The sequence below is a fragment of the Bos mutus genome, chromosome 17 (assembly GCF_027580195.1).
Source record: "Bos mutus isolate GX-2022 chromosome 17, NWIPB_WYAK_1.1, whole genome shotgun sequence".
In the NCBI taxonomy this organism is placed as follows: Eukaryota; Metazoa; Chordata; class Mammalia; order Artiodactyla; family Bovidae; genus Bos; species Bos mutus.
The window spans coordinates 32,849,482-32,877,173 of record NC_091633.1 but is presented as its reverse complement, the minus strand read 5'-3'; the positions used below and the strand labels follow the sequence as shown (position 1 = coordinate 32,877,173).

General features: G+C 36.6%; 1 protein-coding gene across 15 annotated transcripts in view; it reads right to left on the bottom strand.

Annotated features, from left to right (window-relative positions):
* Window positions 1–27,692, bottom strand: part of RAPGEF2 (Rap guanine nucleotide exchange factor 2) — a 275,244-nt gene that overhangs the window by 101,859 nt on the left and 145,693 nt on the right. For 13 of the 15 annotated variants that reach the window (XM_070386449.1, XM_070386454.1, XM_070386455.1 and 10 more), the window contains 3 exons: window positions 25,192–25,267; window positions 23,183–23,350; window positions 20,809–20,826 (listed from right to left, as the gene is read on the bottom strand). In XM_070386449.1, coding sequence (XP_070242550.1) covers window positions 20,809–20,826; window positions 23,183–23,350; window positions 25,192–25,267 — 262 coding nt within the window. The remainder of the gene's footprint in view (window positions 1–20,808; window positions 20,827–23,182; window positions 23,351–25,191; window positions 25,268–27,692) is intronic. The other 2 variants (XM_070386450.1, XM_070386459.1) reach the window with 1 other exon arrangement.

Below are 27,692 nucleotides of genomic sequence, written 5' to 3'. Positions count from 1 at the left end.
AAAAACTTTGGCTCTTTAAAAGACAATATTAAGAGAACTAGAAGACAAGCCACAGACTGGGAAAAAATATTTGCAAAAGACATCTGATAAAGGACTTGTCCAAAATGTGCAAAGGACTCTTAAAACTCAACAATAACATAAAATTTGATTTAAAAATGGGCCAAAGACCTTAATAGAAACCTCATCAAGAAGATGTACACATGGCAATAAGGACATGAAAAGATGATCCACATCTCATATCATCAGGGAAATGCAAATCAAAACAACCATGAGATACTGCTACACACCTATTAGGATGGGCAAAATCCAGAGCACTGATAACAGCACCTCCTCTGGTGAGGAGACGGAGCAGCAGCAACTCTGAATCACTGTCGACAGGAAGGCAAAATGGTACGCCACTTTGGAAGGCAGTGTGGTTTCTAACAAAACTAAACGTGCTTCTATCTGACGATCCAGCAACCCACCCCTTGATGTGCACCAAAGCAGTGGAAGACATATGTCCACATGGAAACCTGCACACAGGTATTTAAGCTATTTTATTCATAAGTGCCAAAACTTGGAAGCCACACCAAGATGTCCTTTAGTAGATAAATGTATAAATAGACGGTAGTATGTCAAGGTAGTAAAATATTATTCAACATGAAAAAGCAACCAGCTACGAAGCCATGAAATGACAAAGAGAAACATTAAGTGAGTATTACCAAGTGAAAGTAGCCAATCTCATAGTTGTATGATTCCAACTATATGACATTCTGGAAAAGGCAAAACTACAGAGACAGTAAAAGATCAGGGGTTGCAGGTGGGAGTGACGGGCTGCAGCTAGAATGAAGAGGTGGTGGACAGAAGACTTTTAGGACAGAGAGGAGACTTTTAGGACAGAGAAAATACTCTGTATGATATTAACATGATGGACACATGTCTCACTATACATTTGTCCTAACCCATCTGCACAACATCAGGATTGAACCCTAAGGTAAGCTAAGGACTTTGCATGAATATGGTAGGCTCATCCTAGGTTTTAAAAAAGGATGTACCATTTTGGTGAGTAAGACTATGATCCATGGAGGAAGAGATATCTGTGAAATCTCTGTACCTTTTTCTCAATTTTTCTGTAAACCTAAAACTGCTCTAAAAAAATAAAACCTTGAAAGAAAAAAAGTAAAAGCTAGTAGCAAACCAAGTACCCACCTATGAATGAATGTATATATAAAGCATGGTATAATTTATACATATGATGGGATATTCAGTCTTAAAAAGACCAAGATTCTTCACAAGCTACAGCAAGGATAAACCTTGAAGATACTACGCTAAGCAAATCATTTACTCACATAAAGACACTGTATGATTCCACTTATACGAAGCACCCAGAATAATCAACTTCATAGACACAAAGGAGAATGGTTGTTGGGAGGGGCTGGGAGAAGGGAGAAATGAGGAGTTATGTTCAATGGGTACAGAGTTTCAGTTTGGTAAGAGGAAAACATTCTAGAAATGGACGATTATGGTTGCATAACAAGGTGAATGTACTTAACACAACTGAACTGTACACTTAAAATGGTTAAAATGATCAATTTAAACATTATGTGTATTTTACTACTAAAACCACCACCACCACCACTACACACACACACACAGACACACACACACACACACACACACACACACACACACACACAGAAAGTCAATGGCAACTCAAGAACTAAATGATCAAGTCACACGACGCTCACCATCTAGCCCATGTCCCACAGGTTCAGAGGACAGAAGCCCCTCTCCAAGATTAAGTCAAATGACCGCCATGCTGGTGGCCGCCGACCTTAGGAAGAAAGTTTCACATTGCTTGTCTTGGTGGAAAAACCTGTCACTTCTCTTAAAGAGGAAACTAAGCTCATCGGGGACCCTGGTAGATGAAGTCAGAATCACACGGCCTCAGGCACTGGATGCTTTTTTGTGCTAAGACTGCTGTGATTTCTCTCCCAAGCTGGCTCCACGCCTACAACCTCCACATTTTAAAAAACACATGATGGCAGTACTGAAATTCTACTATCCATACTACCTTGTACACAGAAATTTAATTACACCAGGTTATGATATGCCAAACAGAAAATATGAAGATTTAAGAGAACCCAGTATTACAGATTTTACACAAATAAGAAAAAAATCACACTTAGGCTGAATTTACTTATACTTACCCTATTTCTTAACCATCAAGATTTAGCAAATAGCACTCAATAGATTCAGCTACTGAAAAAGGACCACGTAACAACTTTCTGCCTGTGTTGAGAACGTCTGTGTGCGTGCATGCTTAGTCACGTTCGACTCTTTGCGACTCCATGAACTGTAGCCTGCCAAGCTCCTCTGTCCATAGAATTTTCTAGGCAAGAATACTGGAGTGGGTTGCCATTTCCTTCTCCAGGGGCTCTTCCTGACCCAGGACTGAACCCATGAACCCATGTCTCCTGTGTCTCTTGTACTGGCAGGCAGATTCTTTACCACTGAGCCACATCAGTAACAATGACCCGAAAGACAGAGATTACATACACATCAAGAAATCACTTAATGTAAATCTCCATGCTAATGTAAAACCATCATATTCACTTATACTTTTTTCTACCTACAGTATTCCCTTTTAACTACTATGAAGTTGAGAAAAATGGTCTGCTCTTCTCAGTAATCATTAACCACATTTAGGATTAATATGCGTTTATTTATTTATAATATCTACAGTGCTATCCATAGATCTCCAAGTGCTTTACAAACATTTAATTAAGCTTGGTCAAAACCCAAGGGAAACAAAAAAATAATGTATTCATCTTTCACAGAAAAATAAAGTGTATAAGATTACACAGTTAGTAGTTTGGAAGAAGATAAAATAGAAACTACGTTTCTAATATCATTTATTTTACTTATCCACTATCCTATGGCCATTTTTCTTTTCCTCTCTTCTCCCTTCCTCAGAGGAAAAACTACAGAGGTTGGAGAAAATCTGTTGGAAAGGAAGGAAGAATTTATTCTTCAATATTGGAAACATAAAATTTTATAAACATAAATCCTAATGTTTTATTGTTCATCAAAGAAATGCCATTTTAAAATGCTATTTTCTATACGACCACACCAAATCCAGAAGCACCAAGCCAATGCAAAACCGTGCTAGGTATGGTCAAAGTTTCACTTCTCTTTTCCTAAACCCAATATATCCCATTAGTACTATGATTTCTTTCTTGAAAAAAAAGAAAGAAATGTTGATTTCACATAATCTAGTCCACCTTTGGGCAAACTTCAGACAGGTCCCACACATACATCCTTCCCACAGAGGAAATCTGGGCTACAATTTTTTATTTCTTCTACTTTGACCAATAAAAAGGAACTTTAGGTTCTTTGTTTAAAATAATTTATGAAATAAAATGAGAGATATCGACACTATGCCTAACGTAATAACTGCTGAGTAAATATCTGAGTTTGGTTTAATGCAGGCTTTAGAAAATACTTGGAACCATTACTTGACTTAGCACTTATTATCAGAAAGAGTCTAATTATGAGTTCAAAAAAGACATATGCTCAAGCCAGATATACTTTCTAGATATATAAACTTCAGGCGTTTAGGACTCAGCACTTTCACTGCCACGGCAGGGGTTCAATCCCTGGTCCGGGAACCAAGATGCTGCAAGCTGCACAGCATGGCCGAAAAAAAATGGCATGAAATGGAGACATAGAGACAAACGAAAAAATACAGAAGTCTGTAAGCAAGTAAGAAATTCCAACACACAGAATGGAGCTTTTCAAAATGCACTTATTTGAAAAATGAACAGACTTCAACAGCTGATTTCATAAAGCTTACCTCACTCTCTAGAACCTGTTTAAAGAAAAGACCAAACTTCATCTCAAATTGCTCAAGTTCAAAGGCAGAACCCTTGTAACTGTAATCATTTCACTGCTTTTTCTAAGGACAAGGCCTCAAAGTGGGCTCCTGACTGCAGTATTTCATAGAGCAACACTACTCCAAATATAAATGGCAATTGTTGTCTTTACTAGTAATTTGGCATGTAACCTATTCCATTATGATTAGTATGTTTGCATGAGCACAATATATTGCTAATTATCTATTTCTATTCAACAAAAGGAGAAATACTGACCACAAACTGGAATGTAAATTAGTTGAAGCCAGGGACCATACACATTTTATTTGTCTGATATGTTAATGATAAATTATGTTTTATCTCTACTACTTAACACATAGTAATTGTTTAAGTGAAGAATGAGTGCATGATTCCACTTAAACTTTTTCAAAAGTAACCTGTGAAATGTTATTGGATTCACAGAGAAGTTCATTCATGCTGTTCATGGGGTCGCAAAGAGTTGGACACAACTTAGTGACTGAAAACAACAAAAAGTGTGTTCAGTTTTAAGTAAAAAATAAAAGACACATTTTCCATTTTCACTAAGAACTGTATTGAACAATGTATTCCTCGAACGAATGAACTTTAGGGGCAACCCACTATTACACCAGCTGTATAATGAGGAAATAGACACAGGATAGTTGTGCAACCAAAAAATATGTCCAACTTGCTAAATGACAAAATTACGTGTTTTAATTAACTTGACAGGTGAAAAGAGTAGATGAAAACCAGCAAGTCTAAGTGTAGAGATTCCTTAAAAAACTGGAAATAGAACTGCCTTATGATCCAGCAATCCCACTGCTGGGCATACACACTGAGGAAACCAGAAGGGAAAGAGACACGTGTACCCCAATGTTCATCGCAGCACTGTTTATAATAGCCAGGACATGGAAACAACCTAGACATCCATCAGCAGATGAATGGATAAGAAAGCTGTGGTACATATACACAATGGAGTATTACTCAGCCATTAAAAAGAATTCATTTGAATCAGTTCTAATGAGGTGGATGAAACTGGAGCCTATTATACAGAGTGAAGTAAGCCAGAAGGAAAAACACCAATACAGTATACTAATGCATATATATAGAATTTAGAAAGATGGTAACAATAACCCTGTGTACGAGACAGCAAAAGAGACACTGATGTATAGAACAGTCTTATGGACTCTACGGGAGAGGGAGAGGGTGGGAAGATTTGGGAGAATGGCATTGAAACATGTAAAATATCATGTGTGAAATGAGATGCCAGTCCAGGTTCGATGCACGATACTGGATGCTTGGGGCTAGTGCACTGGGGCGACCCAGAGGATGGTATGGGGGAGGAGGAGGAAGAGGGTTCAGGATGGGGAACACATGTATACCTGTGGCAGATTCATTTTGATATTTGGCAAAACTAATACAATTATGTAAAGTTTAAAAGTAAAATTAAAAAAATTAAATTAAATTAAAAAAAAAATAAATAAATAAATAAATTCAACAGCTTAAAATGTACACCATCCAAATGTCATTCATACAAGTATTAACATAAAATAGGGAAGATCAGGCTAGAGGAAAAATTCATGGCGGGGTATGAGGTAGCAAAGGTTATCTGCAAAAGTGAGCTCCACAATGTCTGGAAACCGTAATATAATCTCAAGTTACATTATCAGACATATAAGGCGCACAGTGGGGACACAGTAAGGTCTGCTGTAGCTAGGATAGGAGAAGATGAAGTTGCACAACTTCATGTAACTGACAGCAACCCATATAGACATCAGGAGAGATAATGAGTAACTTGTTATCACATTCGAACAGCAGAAAATCCAGATGCTAAGGTGTCGGAGAAGTTACAAGAAGTTAGGAATGTTTAACCTAGATGACAGGCTGAACAAAGCAGGGTGTCCTGAAGCACAGTTACAGGAAAATGGAATATGAATATTTATTTGTGCTGCTTTAAGAGATATCTAGAACCTTCAAGAAGCCTAAACTAAGATTATAGAGAGGCAGATTTCAGCTAAGCGTGAGGAAAATTTCTGAATAATAAGGCTTTTCCTACAATAAACTATAACTGGTATGATTTACAAAACTTTCTTTGTACCAAGCAGTAGTGTGCAATTTTGACACATTGTTACGTATGGAATCTCACAAATATCAGCGCTAAGTGTAATTATTAATAAAAATATAATAAAAGCAAAGGATGAATGTCAGTGATTACATAGGAAAAAAAATAAATTGTATTAAGTGGTTTGCTGGCAGATTCCTAAAATCCTTTTAGGTTCTTAAAGTTATCTTACCTAACATGGCAGTTTCCAAACATTAGCTGGTAGCAAGATGGGGGTGATAAGAAGAGACAGGTAATAAGATAGAGAAGACCATCTGAATGAAAATGAATCTATCATGGGATAAGATTTCCTGGTGGCAACTTTCCTTTATTCTGAGATCTTTGTCCTCCTACTTTGGCAGCTGTTAAGGAAATACTAAAATGTCCTTACTTTAAAAAAAAAATTATAGTGATAATTGGACGATAGTTTAAAGGTTTTCTTGTTAACATCCCTTCATTTGCAAATTAAATGCTGTCAAACCTAGAAAAATGTAAGTAAAAGGTGTTTCTCTTAATGGTAGCAATAATTTGAATTATTAAAAGCTGTATATAACTAGACGATCAGTTTTATAGAAGGCACAATAGTCTTAACTACTACCAAAACACTACCAATATTTTCTCATACACAATTTTGTGGCAGTGTTTTTATCTCTAAAAGAATCATTATTTTTAGACAGTTTAAGAACTGTTTTGGTTCATTAGAAAGTCATACTTTTTACAAAAGATCTTTAAGAAAGATTTGGCTTAAGTGGATCTAACTTTTAAAATACACTAATTAATCACACAGTCATCCTTTGTTATGAAATGGTACTAGTTGCCAGTGAAAACCCATTTCTGTATTAGAATGAAGCTGCTACTGCTGCTGCTAAGTTGCTTCAGTTGTGCCCAACTCTGTGCGACCCCATAGACGGCAGCCCACCAGGCTCCACCGTCCCTGGGATTCTCCAGGCAAGAACACTGGAGTGGGTTGCCATTTCCTTCTCCAATGCATGACAGTGAAAAGTGAAAGTAAAGTCGCTCAGTCGTGTCCGACTCTTAGGGACCCCATGGACTGCAGCGCACCAGGCTCCTCCGTCCAAGGGATTTTCCAGGCAAGAGTACTGCAGTGGGGTGCCACTGCCTTCTCCAGCTAAATAGCAGGGGTCGGGGTTGGGGGGTGGGGGCAGGCCAGGAATGGTTTGCTTTCCTAATGAGAGATGCATGGTTCAAAGAGGGAAAACATCTAATTGCAACAACAGCAACAAAAAACTGATCAATCAGCCAGCACCTATAGCAGTGGATATTCTTGTTGCTGCTGTTCAATCATGTCTGACTCTTTGTGACCTCATGGACTGTAGCATGCCAAGGTCCTCTGTCCTTCACTATCTCCCTGAGTTTGCTCAAAGTCATGACCATTGAGTCACTGACACTATGTAACCATCTCATCCTCTGCCGCCCCCTTCTCCTTTTGCCTTCCATCTTTCCCAGCATCAAGGTCTTTTCCAATGAGTTGGCTCTTCGCATCAGGTGGCCAAAGTATTGGAGCTTCAGCCTCAGCTACAGTGGACGTTCTATGCTCCAGTCTATTTCTTTTAAAGGTACTTAAACTGTAGGCATCTAAGGTGGTTGAAGTATTTGAGATATATCTTTTAGATCAAATTTAAAATTTAAGTTACATAAAAGCAATATATGTTAAATTCATTTTAAAAAATAAGGAATTTCATGTACCAGGGACACAAAAGACCTATGTCTTTGTTCAACTCTATCTGTGTGACCATGAACACTGAACACATTACCCAATACCTCTGACCTTAGGATGCTTATCTCCTAACAGTGGAGACACCATCACCAAGCGTTCAAAACTGCAGAAAGATTGAGAAAATATGTGAAAAAACACCCAGTCGATGGACGGTCCTAGTGGTAGAGATGATAGACTCCTATCACTGGTGGGCAGTGAAGGGGGCATGGGTTCAATTCCTGGTCCGGGAAGATCCCACATGCCCTGGAGCAACTAAGCCTGTGCACCATGACTACTGAGCCTGTGTTGAGCATTCAAGTCACAACTACTGAAGCCCTCATGCCCCAGAGCTGCACACCACAACAACTGAGCTTTCATGCTGCAACTAAGCAAGCCGGGTACCTGGAGCCTGTGCTGCACAACAGGAGAAGCCGCTACAGAGAGAAGCTCGCTCACTGCAACTAGAAAGCAGCTCCACTCTACAAACTATAGCAAGCCTGCACACGGCAACGAAGACCCAGTGCAAGCAAAACTTAGTAAGTAATCAGGAGAAAAACACCCAGCTGACTGGTGTATGTCATAAGTATTCAATAAGGGTCAACTTTATTCCTTCCAAGAAAATCGAAAAATTCATTGGCACTCAAGGTTTGGGCAACCCATTAATTAATGTTATACAGATGGCATATATGCTTATGTAGAACTGTCAATGCAGGTGGACCTGTGATGTCTCTCCTAGTGATGTTAACTCATGCTAATTCTGGGAATTTGACCCAAAGACCTCAGTACAGAACCACAAGACTGCTGAGGACCTACTAAACAGCATATATGTGGTGCAAAAGGTATGCAGTAGCATACGAGATACTATCTGCTTCTGAAGCCTCTGCTGACTCTTCAGGAAATTTAATTTTTAACAAACATATTTTCATTTTTTTAATCTGTTTTCAAATAAATATCAATATGTATGAGTTTTCATAATGGTTCAATAATCTTCACTCTACAAGAAAATAACAGTATTTCTAGAAGGCAGAATTCATCAATGGACTTCATGACCAGGAATAGAACTGTGACTGCCTGTCTGATGTAATTAAATATATTCCAGACAGGAAATGCTTCCAAGTTAATTTGCCTGGAAAATAATTAAATATAGAAGAGATGGTCTCAATATAGAAGATATTTTAGGTGCCACAGAAATTCTTTAAAGAAGCCAGCCTCCCAATATGACCAGGGGAGCTTAAGATAACAATATTCAATTTTCCTTTCCATAACTAAATGAATAAACAAACAAAGCCCAAACCACACATCTACTTTCTTCCTCTCCTTAAAAACTAAAAACACAGAGTACTTTACCTATTCATATTTTAGTTGTGCTTTGAAATTTTCAATTACTACCATGCAGATATTTTTAAAGAAAAATATTATAATTATAATATTTATTTGTACATATCAATACCAGGTAACTACAATTGTTAAAACTACTCACAACTGGCCAGATGAATCACATTTATGGACAATTATATCTCTTGATCACACTACACAGTAGCAGTTCATGGTATTAACACATAAACATAAATCTTATCATGAAACACTAAACAGAGTAAGTAGCATTCACTCATTCATTCTACACTTGACCTCCAAGACAAACTGGGATAGGAGAAGAAAAAAGAAATCAGAAAGAAGAAATGACCCTCAGAAATCATCCTGATTAGTAAACAGTGTGGTGGACATAAGCAAAATGTACAGTGTGTCACATGAAATGCTTACTAAAAGACTGCCCTGGAGCAAATGTATAAGAAAACCTACTTTTCTTGATGGCATGTTATTTTACAGGTAATGTTTTTTCAAGGAGGTAAAGCAAAAAACAAACAAAAAAACCTGTTGGGCCAAAGTTTTAAAACACACGATTCAATCCACTGGACTTTTTAAAGATAAAACCCAAAACTAATAAAATATTTATACATGCAGCTAAAAAAAAAAGAATGAAATAATACCATTTGCAGCAGCATGGATGCAACTAGAGATTATCATACTAAGTGAAGTGAGTCAGACAGAGAAAGACAATTACCATATGGTATCACTTTTATGTGGAGTCTAAAATATGACACAACGAATCTATCTATGAAACAGAAACAGAATCAAAACATAGAGAACAGACTTGCGGTTGCCAAGGGGGAGGAGGCAAGGACTGGGAGTTTGAGACTACCAGCTGCAAACTAGTATATACAGTGGCAGTCCTCAATCTTCTTGGCACCAGAGAGTGTTTTTATGGAAGACAATTTTTCCATGGACTGACGGAGATGGGGCGGGGTCGGGGGGGTGATGGTTTCAGGGGGTGGTGAGTAGGGCAGTTTTAGAATGATTCAAGCGCACTACATTTCTTATGCACTTTATTTCTACTATTATTAGATTGTAATATATAATGAAATAATTATACAGTTGTCACTTGCCACTCACTGATAGGGTTTTGATGTGAGTGCAAGCAACTGATTTATAACTGTCTCTGTGAGGTCAAATCTCTCTGCTAATGATCATCTGTATTTGCAGCCACTCCCCAGCGCTAAGCATCACCACCTCAGCTCCACCTCAGGTCCTCAGACATTAGATTTTCATAAGGAGCACACAACCTAGATCCTTCGCATGCGCAGTTCACGTTAGGGTTCATAATCCTATGAGAATCTAATGCTGCTGCTGATCTGACAGAAGGCGGAGCTCAGATGGTAACGTGAGCAATGGGGAACAGCTGTAAACACAGGTGAAGTGGCACTGGCTCAACTGCTGCTCACCTCCTGCTGTGCAGCTGGGTTCCTAACAGGCCACCGGTAGCGATCTATGGCCTGGGGGGTTGGGGACCCCTGATACACAGGATGGATAAACAAAAAGGTCTTACTGTATAACACAGGGAACAATATTCCATATCCTGTGATAAACCATAATGGAAAAGAATATGAAAAAGAATGTGTGTGTGTGTGTATATATATATATATCTGAGTCACTCTGCTATATAACAGAAATTAACACAACATTGTAAATTCAACTATACTTAAATAAAAAATAAACTTAAAAATTATTATACAAACTACTAGAAAGCATGTTATTTACAATAAAGGAAAAAATGCAATAAGGAAGAAAGTGGGACAGTCAGCTAAAGGGGAAATTTCTCTAAGCAAGAAGCGATGCAGTGACCAATGACCCTATAGGGAAGGCACATGTAGACAGACACTCCAGCTCTTACCAGGGCAAATCCACCATCTCAAAGTCAGGAGCAGGGAAAACTTCCAGCCCCTTCCCAAAGACAGTGCTACCCTTTCAGACATCTTGCCGGAGCAGATGATTACTGAGTTGCATTGAATTATAGCACAACCATGAGAAGAAAATCTTGTGAAGACAAAAGAAACTAGCCACAGGTGTCTTAACATAAGCAGGACAAGTAGAAAAGAGTGAAGATGGCATACTGATTTAGACCAAAAAAGAAAAAGGAAGCCAGTAAGAAAAAAAAAGAAGAAATACTCAAACTAGAGGATAAACACAGAATTCTAGAAAACTAGTAAGAAATTTTGAGAAGTTTTAAATACACTGCTAGGTACTGTTTATTTATTTTGCACTATCAAACCGAAACAATTTGTAATAGATTAAGTATTAATCATCCAAAGGAGGGTGTTGAAATAGTTTCAGAAAAAGATCCTGGTGATGATCTTTTTCTGAGGGTATGGGGGTGGTTAGGGACACCAAACACTAGTTTTATTAACATTATCATAAGACCAAAAATTCAAGTTTTGTAAAGGTGATCTAGTGACATTACCATTACAATATCATACTTTCATACCACACAAATGTTTGCATTAAAATTTTAAATATGTTATAATTTCACATAATGGCTCATAATTATCTTAATAGGGAAGAGGAGTCACAGAACTTTCTGGGGAGACCCCAAAATAAAATTCCTAAGGAGAAAAATGCTCTAAATGAGAAATGCTAAACAAATAAAGTAAAAAACATCTACCTTTAATGTTTTGGGTTTCCCTGGTGGCTCAGTTGGTAAAGAATCTGCCTGCAATGCAGAAGACCCGGGTTCAATCACTGGGCCAGGAACATCCCCTGGAGGAGGGCATGGCAACCCACTCCAATATTCTTGCCTGGAAAATCCAGGCAAGACCGAGGAGCCTGGCGGGCTACAGTCCATAGGATCACAAGAGTTGGACGCAATTGAGTGATTAACACTTTCACTTTCAAACAGTAACTGCAAAATGAACTACTGGCAACCATCCACTACAATTAATATATTTAAAACAATTATTTAATGTGAAACATTTTTAAATTCTTCTGATTCCACCCCAAGTTAGATTGGGACCTTTCCATTTTCTCCTAGAATCTATACGGGGATTAAGGAAGAAGGAAGAAGAGGTAAGGGGAAGAATTTCACAGGAAACGAGGACAGGCAGCCTCGCAGGTGTACAGTCTAAGGGCACTGCTCTCAGAAGGGCCCTGCACTTGGTTTTCCATGAAAACTAATTTTATGTGAAAGAAGACAAAATGGACAAGCTGGGGTTACTCAAAACTGGGTACGTGGCCCATATTTTCTTCTAAGTGAACAAACTGAGCTTGTCACCTTGAGGAAAATGGCTTATAGAACTTTGCCAAGGATAACATTTTAGCTTTCAAGTAAAAATTAGATGTTGGGAAAACATATCCAATACCATAAGCTTTATAGTTTCCCAATAATTAAGGCCTTTTAAAATGAGACTGGTAGTGTTATTAATAAACATGATATTTTTTAAAATATTGTATAACATGCCAAAATTTGGAAGACCTAAATTTAACGACCAATGCATGATATTATAAAATCACACATAAGTGGAAAGACCTATTCCATGTGTCAGTAAGGACAACAAGTTTTAAAAGTTTATTGACAGGGTGTTATATTCCTCATGGCAATGGAACCTTTGAGGAACTACCACTTGTCAAATTTTGATGGAGTGTAACAGTAAAATTATTTGAAGAAGCTGTTAAAACGTTCCTCCCTTTCCATACTTTATACACTTTAACCCAAAGAACAACATCACAACAGACTGAAAACAGAAGCAGATATGAGAATCCAGATGTGTTCCATTAGGCCAGATATTAAACATTCATAAAACTATAAAACACCACCACTCTTCTTATGTTTTTTTCTGTTTTGTAAAATATAGTCATCTTTCACTTTAAAAAAAAAAAAACCTTAAAATGGGTTTATTATGTTTCATTAGCCAACAAATACATATTTTTAAGTTTTTCAGTTTCAATTTCTAACATGCCAAGAAATGATACAGATAATTCATATAACAAAAGCTGATGGAGCCCTCAGAAAGTTTTAAGAGTGTAAAGAAAAGAGTCCTCAGATGGAGAAGTTTGACAACTGCTGCTCTGAGACATGAACCAGAAAATAATCAGCCTCTTAGTTCTTTTTTTTTTTTAATCCAGTTGTCAGCTGGCCTTACATTCCTTGAAGACAAAACCCAGTAAGATTCTACCTCAGCTGAACTTCTAAACACTTAACCCACTTGCAGAACACTCGCTGCCCATACTCTCCCCATGGAACTGAAGTTAGTCCCAAAAGTTAGGCAAACTTTGCACCAAGGAGCAATATAAAGACTGAAGTACTTGTTAAGAATGTCCATTATTCAGGCTGGATAGGAGGGGAGATTGGGGAAGAATAGAGACACGTATATTTTTGGCTGAGTTGTTCACCTGAATCTATCACAACAATGCTAATTAGCTATACTCCAACACAAAATGTTTAATTAAAAAAAAAAACTGTGAATGTAGATGCAAAAAATTTAAACAAAATTTGAGAAAGTTAAATTCATGCTGAAAGGATAATGTGTCAATAATCAAATGGCTTTTACCCTAGGAACTCAGGGATGGGTTAACATTTGAAAAACAATATTTTGTAGTAAGTATAAATGGAGTATAACCTTTAAAACCTATGAATCACTACACTGTATACTTGTAATATGTAATATTGTACATGAACTATACATCAATAAAGTAAAAATTCATCCTTGGAAAAAAAAAAAAAAGAATGCCCATTATTGTCAAGGGCATCAATATCACCAAGAATATCACTGAGGCCCAAGCATTCTCTGCATTAGAGAACTGGGATGTGCTTATTTCAGAATTAACAAATGGCAACATGGTCTTTTTCCTAATAACATTTCTGAGTATTCTGAAATTCCTGATAATTCAAACAGGTTTTTTGAAGATTCAGTTTAAAATTCTGTATAAAGAAATGGATAAAAAGTAGAAGTACACAAATCAACTTATTTTAAGATTTAAACCTATCTTCTGACACTCCTAAATGCCTTCTGGACTGTACCAAAACCACAGGTGACCAATTAACACTATCTTCACAGATATCTGAGTAAGAGTGAAGACAGCCCAAATACTTTCTTTCTCATCTTCAAATTTTTCCCTTCGGAATTACCCCACCGTTTACTGCAATTAGCATTCATTTTTCAGATCCAGCCCACTCTGAGGTCATGTCATTTCTCCTCTAGGCTAGCAGTTCTAAACCCCATCTCACATCCAACCACAACCAATATTACACCTGAGAGAGAGAGAGGAAGACATAGGAAAAATAAAGGCTACTGACTGCATACTAAGTCCATAAGAAACTGTTCTAATACAAACAATTGTTCAGTATGGCTTTCTTCCCCAATAGATTCTATAATAATTTTTTTCTAAAATATCTTAAAGTTGTTTTTCAGCCTACATGTAAACAATCACCAAGGCTGAAAGGTACATCTGTTAACTGGGTATGCTCAAGTCAGTCGTTACTACTGATACTCTTAACACCACTGAATTGTACACTTAAAAATGGTTAAGATGGTACATTTAGTGTTACATATTTTTTATAAAACAAGAAAAAAAAAAGCTAAATAGGTGAACTGTGTGGCATATGAATTCTAACTCAATAAAGCTGTAATTTTTTTTTTAATCAGTAAGTTTGTTCCTAGTTTTTGTAAAAGAAAGGGAAAAAAGTTTCCTACTGAGATATAAATAATGACAAATTTTTTGAGAGGATAAGGAGGAAAATTTATATACATAAAAATGTACAAAATCTAGTAGGTGTTTAAAAACTGTTTTAATATGAATCATTAATATTTTCATTTCACAAGTAATGTCAATCTAACACCCATACATTGAATCACATGCTAGAGTTTCTCCCAGAGGTCAGTCAACAATACCTTCTAACTAACACAAAGGTATTTCAAGTCAATGATGTTTTAACACAGGATTCAAACCAAAAGAGAACATTTCTAGTACCCCGATATTGCAAATAGTGAAAACAGACAACTTAGAATGGATAACTTAATCCATTCAGTACTGGTAGGAAGGGTTCATTCAGCACTGGTAGAAAATAGGTCTGAATATCACAGTACATTTTTCCAAAGAAAAAAGACATTTTTCAAATCAGCATGTAACACTGCAAAATCTCATGACAAAAAAATAAATTAAAAAAAGGAAGGAAAAGAAAATATCACATAAGAGATGAAATGGCTGAAGACGAAAGGACCTTTGCTGTTGAAACTCAAAGTTAAATTTTAGCCAAGTATATTTACAACATGAACAAGCACAGAGAGCCACCAGTGTTCACAATGTGAGGCAGGACAAAGTGGCAGTGATCTTTCTGACAAATAAATTGCTTGAAATATTGCATGACTTGCTACACAACACCCTTATTACTTTCAATTTCCAAGTGCAACCAAAAGATGGATCCAATTATGACATCAATACAAGCTTTCTTTCAGAATGGAATGAAAGAACAGTAAATCCCAGTGGCCACGGGAGTTCTGCAGCAGCGATGATGTCATATATAAAAATAGACATCCTCTAACAGAAGCTGAAACTTGTGTAAACAGCACACTCCACACTATTCTCAACCACCTTGCATGAATCTGCAATGCCTGCTGTTAATAGCGCGAGATAAATCATTTCATGTTGTACACCATCTCCTGATTTACATTTCGACTTCTAAACAGACTTGATAGGGTAATTTCTCAATCTGTATAAATTAAATCAACATAAATACCTGATTATAACTGCAAGAAAGAGAAATGCTCCCCCCAAAGTAAGGAGACTGAGACCACTGCAGCAGCTTTCAGAGGCTGCATTTTGCCAGGAATGCAGTGCATACGGCACAGTGCTGTTATGTCCACTATTGTTCAGAGACCTTTCCACAGGGAGCTTTCTGCAGGGTTTTAAAATGCAACATGATCCAGGTGAGGAAGGGTGAGTAAACCGGCTGAAAATAAGCATGAAAAACAAAGGGTACTCTGGACACTTTCCTTTAAAAAAGTCTTTGAAGTTAATGTAAAATATAAGGCATGCACACAGCAAATAGTATCTACCAGAATGTATGGGTTTTTTTGTGTGTGTGTGTGAGTGTATCTATCACTCCTCTCTAACAGTCAATGCACATCCCCTCTTTTCACTCTTCACTCCCCAATTCTGTTTTTACATTTACTTTTATTGCACTATTGGGGATGAAAGAAGAGTTTCCTTTGAGCCAAGATAGTAAGGCCATTCAAGAAGCCATACCTGATTCCTCAAGAAGTCTGGTTTTTGAGCCTGCACAGTATCTGAATTCCCTTCAATTTCAGCTGCCCATTGATTTATCTGTATTCTGTGTGAGACTGTAAAGTCAATGAGGGCAGACTCTGTCTGTCCTGTATACCTTTATGGCCATGGAGTCTGGCACAACCTTGAAGTAAGGTGAACAGTCATTAAATATTCATTAAATGAATAAAAATATATAAATGGAAATACTGACTGAGCTTTCCTCTGTATGATACAAGAAATACAACACACAAATTTTCTGAAACTCCATCCTACTGTAATTCAGAGAGGTACTGATGACTAAATTGAAAGCAAAGTCTTTAGATTCAATTAAGCAAACACACACTTGATGAAAGATGCAGAATAAAACTACTCAAATAATTAAGAAGTTTTCCTATACTTGAACAATTTCCTTATATGGATATAAACAAATGGTGTATATCATCATATGAACAAATTTGTCAAGTGAGATATGAACTGACTATTATAAGTTAAAATCCTAAGACCTAGATATTCCAGGAAATTTAGTAGATACACAAGTCACTGGTACACAACACATGTTCTTACTGATAAGTAGCATATATTGGCTTAAAGTAGGAAGACCTCAGTAAGAAATTAAAGAATAAGTGACAAAGCAAAGCCATGACATGAGGGAAAATATTGTCTATTTCTAACACAAGAACAACAGTTCCAGTCAAAAAGTCTAGAGTCAAATAAACGTGCAATCACACAAACACTGTAATTTTTTCATGTTTCAATATCTGCTTTTTTATAATTAATCGGTTACCAAGAAGTCCTTAACTGAAGATGAAACCAACTTAAATCTTATCACTTAAAAAAAAATCTACTTCAGAGATATATAAGATAAATATAACCTAGGAATAATTCTATAACCATTAGAAGAAATAGGACTTGTCTTATATTATTATGAAGAATAATCTTATTAAAAATAGGACTCATTTTTATAGGGCTTATTACAATTGGTGCTACATGTTAAAGATACTGTCTTATCACTGACTATAATAAAAAATTAATCCCATAATGTTTTATAATATTACACTGTATTCAACTTAGATTTTATCAATTTTATGAAGTATTGTTATTACTTTTGTATACTTGCACTAAGAACTTTAAAATAAGCCTAATCCACTGAAAAATTCGATATATAATTATTAAACAGTGTCTTGAAGAATATATTCCCACTGTAGAAAAGGATTACTAACAGAATTTGTGGGAGATACTTCTTTCTATAACTGATGAGTGCAAGTCACTCAGCCGTGTCCGACTCTTGGAGACTCTGTATAGCCTCTGGAACTCTCCAGGTCAGAATACTGGAGTGGGTACTCCACTCCCTTCTCCAGAGACTCTTCCCAACCCAGGGACAGAACCCAGGTCTCCTGCATTGCAGGCAGATTCTTTAACCAGCTGAGCCATTGAGGAAGCCCAAGAATACTGGAGTGTGTTGCCTATCCCTTTTCCAGCAGATCTTCCTGACCCAGGAATCGAACCGGGGTCTCCTGCATTGCAGGAGGATTCCTTACCAGCTGAGGTACCAGGGAAGCCTGGAAGCTATGACCAATGGGTTCTAGTTATTTCAAAAATTTTTCATTGATCAAGACTTTGTAAGTTTCATGTTACATTGTTTTTGAATCCTAATTCAAATTAATATGAAGTAAAGCCACATTTTGGGAGTTAAGTAGGAGTAGGGGTGGGAAGTCAATAAGAACCTCAAAGTGTAGAGGGCATCTAGTTATGCAACCAGCCCAGGAAGGCTGCAGAGGTAGGAACCATCAGTTGGTACATATAAACTCCACACTGTAGACAGGACAAGCTTTCTTTAGTCTTTAGTCTAATCTCTGTATAATAGGTATTTGTTTTAATAAAATAAAACATAAGAATGCATTTAAGAACCTGTGGGCTTCCCTGGTGGTCCAGTGGTTAAGAATCTGCCTGCCAGTGTAGGGGACATGGGTTCAATCCCTGGTCCAGAAAGACCCTTCATGCCGTGGGGCAACTAAGCCCATGAGCCACAACTACTGAAGCCTGTGGGGCCTGGAGTCCAAGCACCACGACAAAGAGTAGCCCCTGCTCCCTGCAACTAGAGAAAGCCCATGCAGCAACAAAGACCTAGCGCAACCATAAATAAATAAATCTTAAAAAATAAAAAGAATCTGTAATATCTATCTATCCATCTATCTAATTCAAAGATCATTACCTTAATATCTTCATACACCAATAACAAAAACTATGGACTTGCGTGACAATGAGATGTCGGTGTGGGTGCATCCACTGTCAAAAATATATGCTGCATTCAGAGAGACAGCCTCTATTAAGTGTAAGAACACGCACATGAGAAGAACCCTGAACGCCATGATCAAACAGACAGGTCAACAGTCCCCATCAGCAGTATACTATCTCCATATAAGTTCTGCTCTTTCCAAACTAGAAAGAGGACAGAACTGTTCTTTTTCCTTTTTTCTGCTTTAAAAAAATAAGAGGAATAAAAGATGATGAAACAGGCATGTGCCAGCTTCCCAATCCCTGCAGTCAGGTAAAAGTAAGAGGGTCCTTCCACCTTTTAGGGGCTTCCCAGGAAATGGCAACCCACTCCAGTATTCTTGCCTAGAGAATTTCACAGACAGAGGAGTCTGGTGGGCTACAGTCCATAGGGTCGCAAAGAGTAGGACATGGCTGAGCACGCACTCATATCTGCCTTTTAAGTCCTTCTTTCCACTTCTCCTCTCCATTTTTATTATGGAACTCATATTTTCTTACCCATCCAACTTCTAAAATACATTACCCATGACTGCAGAAAGAGTCTGTAATTAGGGGTAAAATAAACAGGTTTCCCCATCCTATTCTGAACCTGTTGACAAGATAAACTTGCCCAAAGTTCCAAATCAGTCTAGGAATGACCTCAATTTTCCAGCCTCTGCCAAGAATTTTATCCATGACCTGCCCCTCTACCACCTTTACCCACTAGAAGACTGAAAATTCATGTCACATCCTATTTTCTGGCATTCTTAAATACAGCTTCAATTCAACTCATCAAAATGTAAGAAAATGCTAATGAAAGCCATCTCCAATCTTGCCTTCTCACTGCATTTTAAAATGCTTATTCTCTGCAAATCTCGTACACTTGCCTTGAAAAAGTGACCTGAAAACACTCTACATGGACTATATGAGTATTCGTGTTACTGAAGAAAATTATTATAATCTGCCAAACTGTTGTGACACATCTAAGTTTAAAAAGTGTACATAAGGTATACATTGTAATTTAGTGCACATTTTCAATTAAATTCCTAATTCTAAATGGGAATTAGACTAACTGGTAATTTCTCATATTATCAATGAAAAAGAAGAGGATTAATTACATTTTAAAATAGTATCTTTTAAAATAGTAAAGTTACATACTTTTAAATATATACCAGACAAAAGCTCAAAACACAGGCGCAATGAAAAAAAAGTATATAATTTTATCAAAATTTTATCAAATTTAAAAACTATCATTTTTTAAGATTTACCACATCACTGAAAAATTAGCAGTGCTTCTAAAACACAGTAGAGCAATCATGTCACCTGTGCCATTTTAATATGCATCTTCTTACACAGAATGTAAAGTAACAGCCTCATTTTAATTTGAAAAGTTATCCAAATATTTTATGCTTTTAGGTGACGTTACTATAGTAGCCAAAGACATTATACTGACAGTAGCCCTCCTCTAATGTGAATTAAATTATCCATGATCTTTTTCCTGGGCAATAAGAAAACACAACCATAAAAAGTTTTTAGAGAGAAATCAGTTTTTCTTCCCTGACTCCAAATTCCCTGATAACCCCAAATTTGACTGAAAATTTCAAATGAGTAATACTGAAAATATACATTAGTTATGTACTGGCATGAAAGAAATGAGCAAACATATTACTACAGGACTCAATTAAAACAGAGAATGAATAAAAGCATGAAATCTGGTTAAAAATCAAGCACAAATAAGAAAATACAAGCGGATTTTAAATTCTTATTTCCTTTTTGACTAAGCCTTTATTCTGACTAAAATTTTACCAGTGGTCTCCCAAAATGCTCTTACATTGGGATTCCTGAAATTTAAAGCTTTCACCTATAGCCTTTAATATGTAAATGTCTAATGGATTTGCCATAGAACTTTCACACAAAAAGCAATGAAACATCCATGATGTCTATCAGCCTGTCTTTCTTCATTTTTTTAAGCACAAAGCAGGTTAGTTAAGAATAATGCTCCACTCATTCTTAAAACTATGTAGGCTGCAGTTTTATTCTTTCTTCAAACAAAGTGGGCAATTTATCCCTAAGTCTGCACAAATAAAGCAGCCTGTGACATCACTTAAACCACTGATAGTTTCAAAGTTGTAAGAGATTTTACTAAATCAGGGCAAAATACAAAAGAACAAGACCAAGCAAAACACGTCAATATTATAAACTTGTTAGTTACAATGCAAACTCACAAATGAACTGAGGTTAGTATTAGGAGACCACACAAATTACAATACCTGAGATTTAGTGCATTCCTTTGAGCCAAAATGAAATGAGTGCCATAGAGGAGGAAAGGAAAAGATGACATTATCAGACATGCTACAGTACATCTGCCAAAATGAAGATCATGTTAAATCAGGTTAAGAATGACCATACAGCATTGACTACATGTACGACGTCCTTATGTTCCTTAGCCATGCACCTGAAATGCACCTGCCACCACTGAGATCATCGGTGATGTAGGACCATGCACCTTTTCAAAAAAATTTTCACCCTGGTTCCTACCCTAGTTCTTTCAAAAGGAGTATTTCTGCTCAGAATAAGTAAAGGTGACTTAGGGCTAATGAAGAATAATGATCTTCTTCACTTAATTCTTTATACCCTGAGGTACCAAAAATTCAAAACAAAATGTTGTTGTTCGTATGTTAAAATCTTGTACTTCGATACAATAATAATATATGAATAAAACACAATTTGCATGAAAAGATGGGATTCAATATTTTCAATTATGACTCTGTTGTTGCCCATCTGAACTCATTTAGGAAAATTAACACGTCACATATATTAGTAACTGGTGCCTGATCCATCATTAAGCAAGTTAAATTTTTCACCATAGTACTAAATTTTCTGGCCTGTTGACCAGATAAAACACTTTTTTAAACCACTAAAAAAAAAAAAAGTAATCTTGTTAAAAAGTACACATTTTTTAAAAAACTCAGATTAAAAAAAGAGAAGTCATGTATGGGAGGTGAGTAAAGAATTCCATAAAGGGGGAAAACGCAGGGATAGGAGAAATAATTATAAAGTGACCCTCCCAAGTTAAGTGAGAGGAATATATAACTATAAAATCATACCAATCAGCCTTAATACTAAATTTTTAGTAACTCACATTGCCGCTAAATATCTTAGCATGGACTATGATTTGGAAAAATAATTCCAAAGCAGAAAGAGTGTTAACAGTATGAGTAGTCTGTACTATTAATGTGTATACTATTTTTAATCCGTATTTCCTTATTCCATGATTCTACATCAACACTAAAAATACTACCTTCTTTTATAGACAATAGTAACAAAAAACCTTTCATAGGTTTAAAAAAAAAGAAAATACTAAGTCTCTCCAAAAGGCAAACAAAGCTGGCTTTATGATGAGCAAAAGCAACCCTTTCCAAAGGAGCTCAATGAAATGATTCAACTATGAAATTCATGTTAAATTAAAATTGTGCATGGGCAGCAAGAGGAGTAGGCAGATAGCTGGTGGTCAAAACTGCTTAAATATTCAAATACAAAGAGCTCTCAGAAATAGAACACATGAAGTGTGGGGATAAAATACATCACTTCAAGTTACCAGAAAATTAAGTTCATAATTTTACATCTATATACATTTTCCCATGTGTTTTACATTTATACTTATTTTCAAAAGAAAGAGGCTAGGTAAAAAAACAAATGAGAAATTATAAAATAGCTGTGAATTACCTACTTTTATTTTTTCACATTTCCATTTTAAAATTAATTTCAAAAAATGAGTACTTGTTTAATGGTATTGTAAGTATAGATAAGCCATCTTTGACCTAATTATGATGTGGAAGAATTCAAGTTACTTTTTTCCTTGAAAACAGAAATCCTCAAATATATTTGCCACAATGTTGTGTGGGCCCCCAGAGGACATGGACGCAGTGCACCCAAGCAAAGAGAGAGGAGTCAGAAACACAGTCTCCCACGCTGACTACGCTGGGGTCTTGTATAAATCGCTCATTATCTTTGCCTCAGTTTCCTCAAACATAAAAAGTAGCTTATTAATCTAATGTGTATAAAATAAATGACAACTAGGTGGGTAAAACCATTGAAGAGAACCTCTGAACCTATTATAAATGCTTCAGATTATCTTTACACTGGAATATAAAGACACAACCTTTCAAATTAAGCTCTCATGTCATCATATTAAGCAAATTAAACAATTTAAACAAACAAAAAAATTCTCAGATAATATTCACACAATGGTATGAAAAGCTACGAGAATAAGCAAATTTTAGCTATCTAACTTTTGAATAAAAAAATAGGTATGATACCAGTCATTGGGAATGGGGAGGATGGTGACAAAATTTTACATTAAGGTAAGAAAAAGTATCCCAGTTACAATTGTACATGCTGATCACAAAATTGATCCTGAGAGCATTTTAAGAAATTAAAAGGCTAAACAACATCTTTTGACAATTTATTTCAAGGTTCCTTTAACTAGTCATATTATGTGTGTTTCCAGAAAAATCTGCACTTTGGACAAGTAATACCACAAAAAGAAATTACTGGTCAAAAATAGAAAATTCACATCTTTTCACAAAACTCCCAGCAAAAAATTATAAAGATAAATACAATTATTACACTTATATAACTTACCGTATGATAGCCTCTAGGCAAAGGTGGTTTGCCCACAGGATAAGGATCCACAGTGTCAATAATAGTTTGTCTTTCCCCTTTCTGGTTGATTTTTCTAAATCTCCTTCGAGACTGTCGATGAGAAGCTTGACGCTGAAAATATTCTTCATTTTCATCCATATAGTCTACCTGAAATAAAATCCCCCAAAATTTCATTTCCTCAAACACCACGTTCCATATTAAGATTAGACGCAGAATAAAACTTACGGGTAGTCCACATTCATTCATTGTGCAAAGACATTTGTAGACAAACTATCTCGACAGACTTCAACTGCTTTTGAGCTTCTCTGGAACTAATTGCTTTTGAGTAACTTTTCTTTATGAGAGGCATTTTCAGTTCCACTTAGGACAATATGGTTAACTCCTGAATTTCCTGTAGTTTCAAAGGGTAGGATATTTTCAGTAGTCTTTGACCTGATTTATTAGTGAAAGATCTCACAGGATTCATCACCATGTATTATGAAAGCAACAGCTCCATTGTCTTAACTAAAGCACAAAAACTCTAATGGAATAAATCTGGTTTTTGCCTTTAAAAAAAAAACAAACCCAAATCCCTAATGACTCAGACACTAGCACAATGACTTTGGTAGATTACTTAAGGGTTTTTCTTCCTACTTTCGTTCTATGGATTCAGTTTCTTCTTTTTATAAATAGCATTATTTTCAAAAAACAATTTCCTCATTTTAAACATTTAGAAAGTGATGAATGGACTAACAGAGAAGAAAAGTTACATATGGCTAATCCTCATCATGCTTACATAAGGAAAACGGGACTGCTCACAGAAAGAAGTATATTTAGATTCTCATATGGTTCTCACACTGGCAAACTTAGTACTTGGTATATGGACAAGTATACAATCCTCAAGGAATTCTACAGATCAAAAATCCTTCAGATAAACACAAAATAGCAGTAACAGAGACCAGATTCTTGAGGAAATATCTAAAACACTTTTTAAGACCCATGGCTGGAGAGTCTAACATATCTGCCTACACTCTTCCAATCCTAAATCTTTTCTCACCACCATGCCACATTTTTACTTAACAGTAAATTTTGTGAAACTTCACCCAAAGTTTCCACTGGCTTTGTGAGGAAGTTCCCATCTCTGAGGAATTCCTCTCCTCCATCATGGGGGAAAAAACCTACCTCTCATATGAAAACAGATATATTTACCAAATACTTTATTAAATGTGAATGAAAAACTCCCAACATCATCTCTTTTAGGACATCACTTATGGACAAAGTTTACCCTCCCAGATGGGTGCTGGATGGGAAACATAATGCACTTCAAATCAACTAAGTCTCTAGTGAGTGCTCTCTCCAACTTTATTTTTGTGGCTGATTTTTAAAAGGGGTACATATTATCCTATCTTTAAATCATGTTTATATATTAAGAATGTGACAAGCTTTTTTTTTTTTAAAAAGCATCAATAAAAATAACTATGTTGCTAATATCTTTTAACATTATCTTTTTTGCATGTACCTTATCTCAGCACATTTTTTAAAAATCACACAGTTAAAACGAGAGGTTAAAAATCTCAACAGAATGTTTAACCAGCATAAAATTTCCCCAAATTTCTTTCAATTAGTTAAAGGAAATGAAGTGATTTCCTTATATTAATTGCTGCCTGAATACATACCACTGTAATTCATTTAAAGTATCTCATTCCAGTCAATATTTGGAGATCTAAAACCCTACACTTTCTCCCCAAGTTTCAATTAAATGGCATTTTCATAGATTTATAAAGTTCAAGCACCAAATACTTAGGTGCTTGCCCTCCTTTAAATTTTCTTTTTCACTTAACTGAATCCCATAAATAATTATAATGATTATGAACTCAAACTCAAAAGTTATGAAATAAATATATCTAAAGTTATAAAATATTTAATACACTATTATATACAGTTTGTGAAAATGCTTTTATTTCATAACTTTTTTCAGGGGGAAAAAGTCTTCACAGAAGTTTTCTTACCACAATCATTTCAGAAGGCTCTAACACAATGCATTCACAGCCACGCCTAAAGCTTCCTGCAGAACGCTTGCCAAAACTAGAAAGAAAAAAAAGATTTAAGAAATACAAATTGTGAATTTAGGCTAACTCTTCAGATGAATAAAAATAAGAAACAAAACAACTACAAAAAAAATGCACATTGAAGAAAGAGAAACTATCTCAAACCATTATTTACACAGAATGACAAGGAACCATTCAAATTTTTAAATCTCAGACACATTTTTCTGGAAAATTCCAAAGTAATCTTTTTGAATTCACAATGTAAGTACTGAAGAATCGCTGCGAATATGTTTTGTGTTAGTTGTTTTAGTTCACTCCCAGTTAAGTGAAGATTTAGAATATCCTAACAGGGGTGGGACCACTGAGGAGTTGCTAACTATCTAGCCATGTAATAACCAAGGGAAAAGACTGGACGCCAAGGGAATTTTACAAATTTAAGGATTGTGGCCTCTATTTCCTTATACACAGTTTCTAGCTGTTTATCATTTCACAGATGAAGCAACGTAGGAAGGCAAGAATTCCTAAATAATTGGAGTTGAGACCACTTATCAACTCTATAAAAGTAAGCTTTCAAATAAAAAGTATATCAATAGCAAATACAGAGAAACAGGAGACATAAGTCATTGCAGCCTATACTGCTGCTGCTGCTGCTGCTGCTAAGTTGCTTCAGTTGTGTCCGACCCTGTGCAACCCCACAGACGGCAGCCAACCAGGCTCCCCCGTCCCTGGGATTCTCCAGGCAAGAACACTGGAGTGGGTTGCCATTTCCTTCTCCAATGCATGAAAGTGAAAAGTGAAAGTGAAGTCGCTCAGTCGTGTCCGACTCCTAGTGACCCCATGGACTGCAGCCCACCAGGCTCCTCCACCCATGGGATTTTCCAGGCAAGAGTACTGGAGTGGGGTGCCATATGATTTTTATCAAAAATAGTTAGAACACATTTCAATTTTATATACTAGAGTTACTAAGAACTTATAAAAAGAATCGTACAAAGTGAATCTCAAATAAAAAGCTGACATACGCAAAGAAGCAAAAGGGGTGTGGGGGAACAAACCTGATTTAATTCCAAAAATGGGATCCTAAGGAAAACTACAAGTATGTATATATTTACACAGTCTATGAAACAAGTAGTAGTAACAAATTAAATAGAGAAGGAATTGGCAACCCAAGTATTTTCCAAGTATTCTGGCTTGGAAAATCTCATGTACTCCACTAGGAGTCTAGTGGGCTACAGTCCATGGAGTCATGAAAGAGTTGGACACAACTCAGCAACTAAACAATAACAGGCGTGGGAACTGGATCAATGGCAAACCATAACAACATACAGAGTATAAAATGCATATAATTCTCTTCTATAACTTAACTTGCTTAGGTTAAACATTTCTTTCACTTAAAAATGTATTTTTCTAAATTTTCATATCTACTTATTCTAAATCAGCTTAAGGAACAGGTATTCAACCCAGGAGTTTCAACTACAAAGTGACTTGAGTGGACATGCACTCTTAAAAGCCCTTTTTCTCCTGAAAACTGTACTGGTGACCTCAGACAGGGTACCTTGCCTTATCTATGGAAATATCCACCTAACACTAGAGCAGATTCACTCTCTCTGACATAGATATATGCCAACTAGAGCCACGAGGAGTTCTAAGTAGTCATGACTTGTTCTAACATACCACCTACCCCTGCCCATTCACTACTCCAAAAATTCTCTCTTCCTTCTAGTCAACATTTTAGTAACTTTAATTTTTGGGGGGTGTAGGGGGAGAATATGGCACCCCACTCCAGTACTCTTGCCTGGAAAATCCCATGGACGGAGGAGCCTGGTAGGCTCCAGTCCATGGGGTTGCTAAGAGTCCCCATGGGGCATGACTGAGTGACTTCACTTTCACTTTTCACTTTCATGCATTGGAGAAGGAAATGGCAACCCACTCCAGTATTCTTGCCTGGAGAATCCCAGGGACGGGGGAGCCTGGTGGGCTGCTGTCTATGGGGTCGCACAGAGTCGGACACGACTGACGCAACTTAGCAGCAGCAGCAGGGGAGAATGTACAGTGAGGCATGTGGGATCTTAGCTCCCAATGATGAGGGATCAAACCTGTGTCCCCTGCAGTGGAAGCACAGAATTTTAACCACTGGACTGCCAGGGAAACCACAGTAATCATGCTTAATAATCTACCTTTGAGAAAAATATGAGAAAATAACTCTACCAAAAAACTATTTTATCGAGCATTTTCCCCCCAAGTAAATTAGATATTTGAGTGGCTCCTATGAAAATTTCCATAGGAAACTCATAACTTTCTCGGTGTCGTGGTAGTACTGAATGTTTCACATATTAGAACACAACTTGGGTTAGGGAAAAAAGTTGGGGCTTTCCAGGTGGCGCTAGTGGTAAAAAACCAGCCTGCCAATGCAGGAGACTTAAGAGACAAGGGCTCTCTTCCCTGTGTAGGGAAGACCCCCTAGA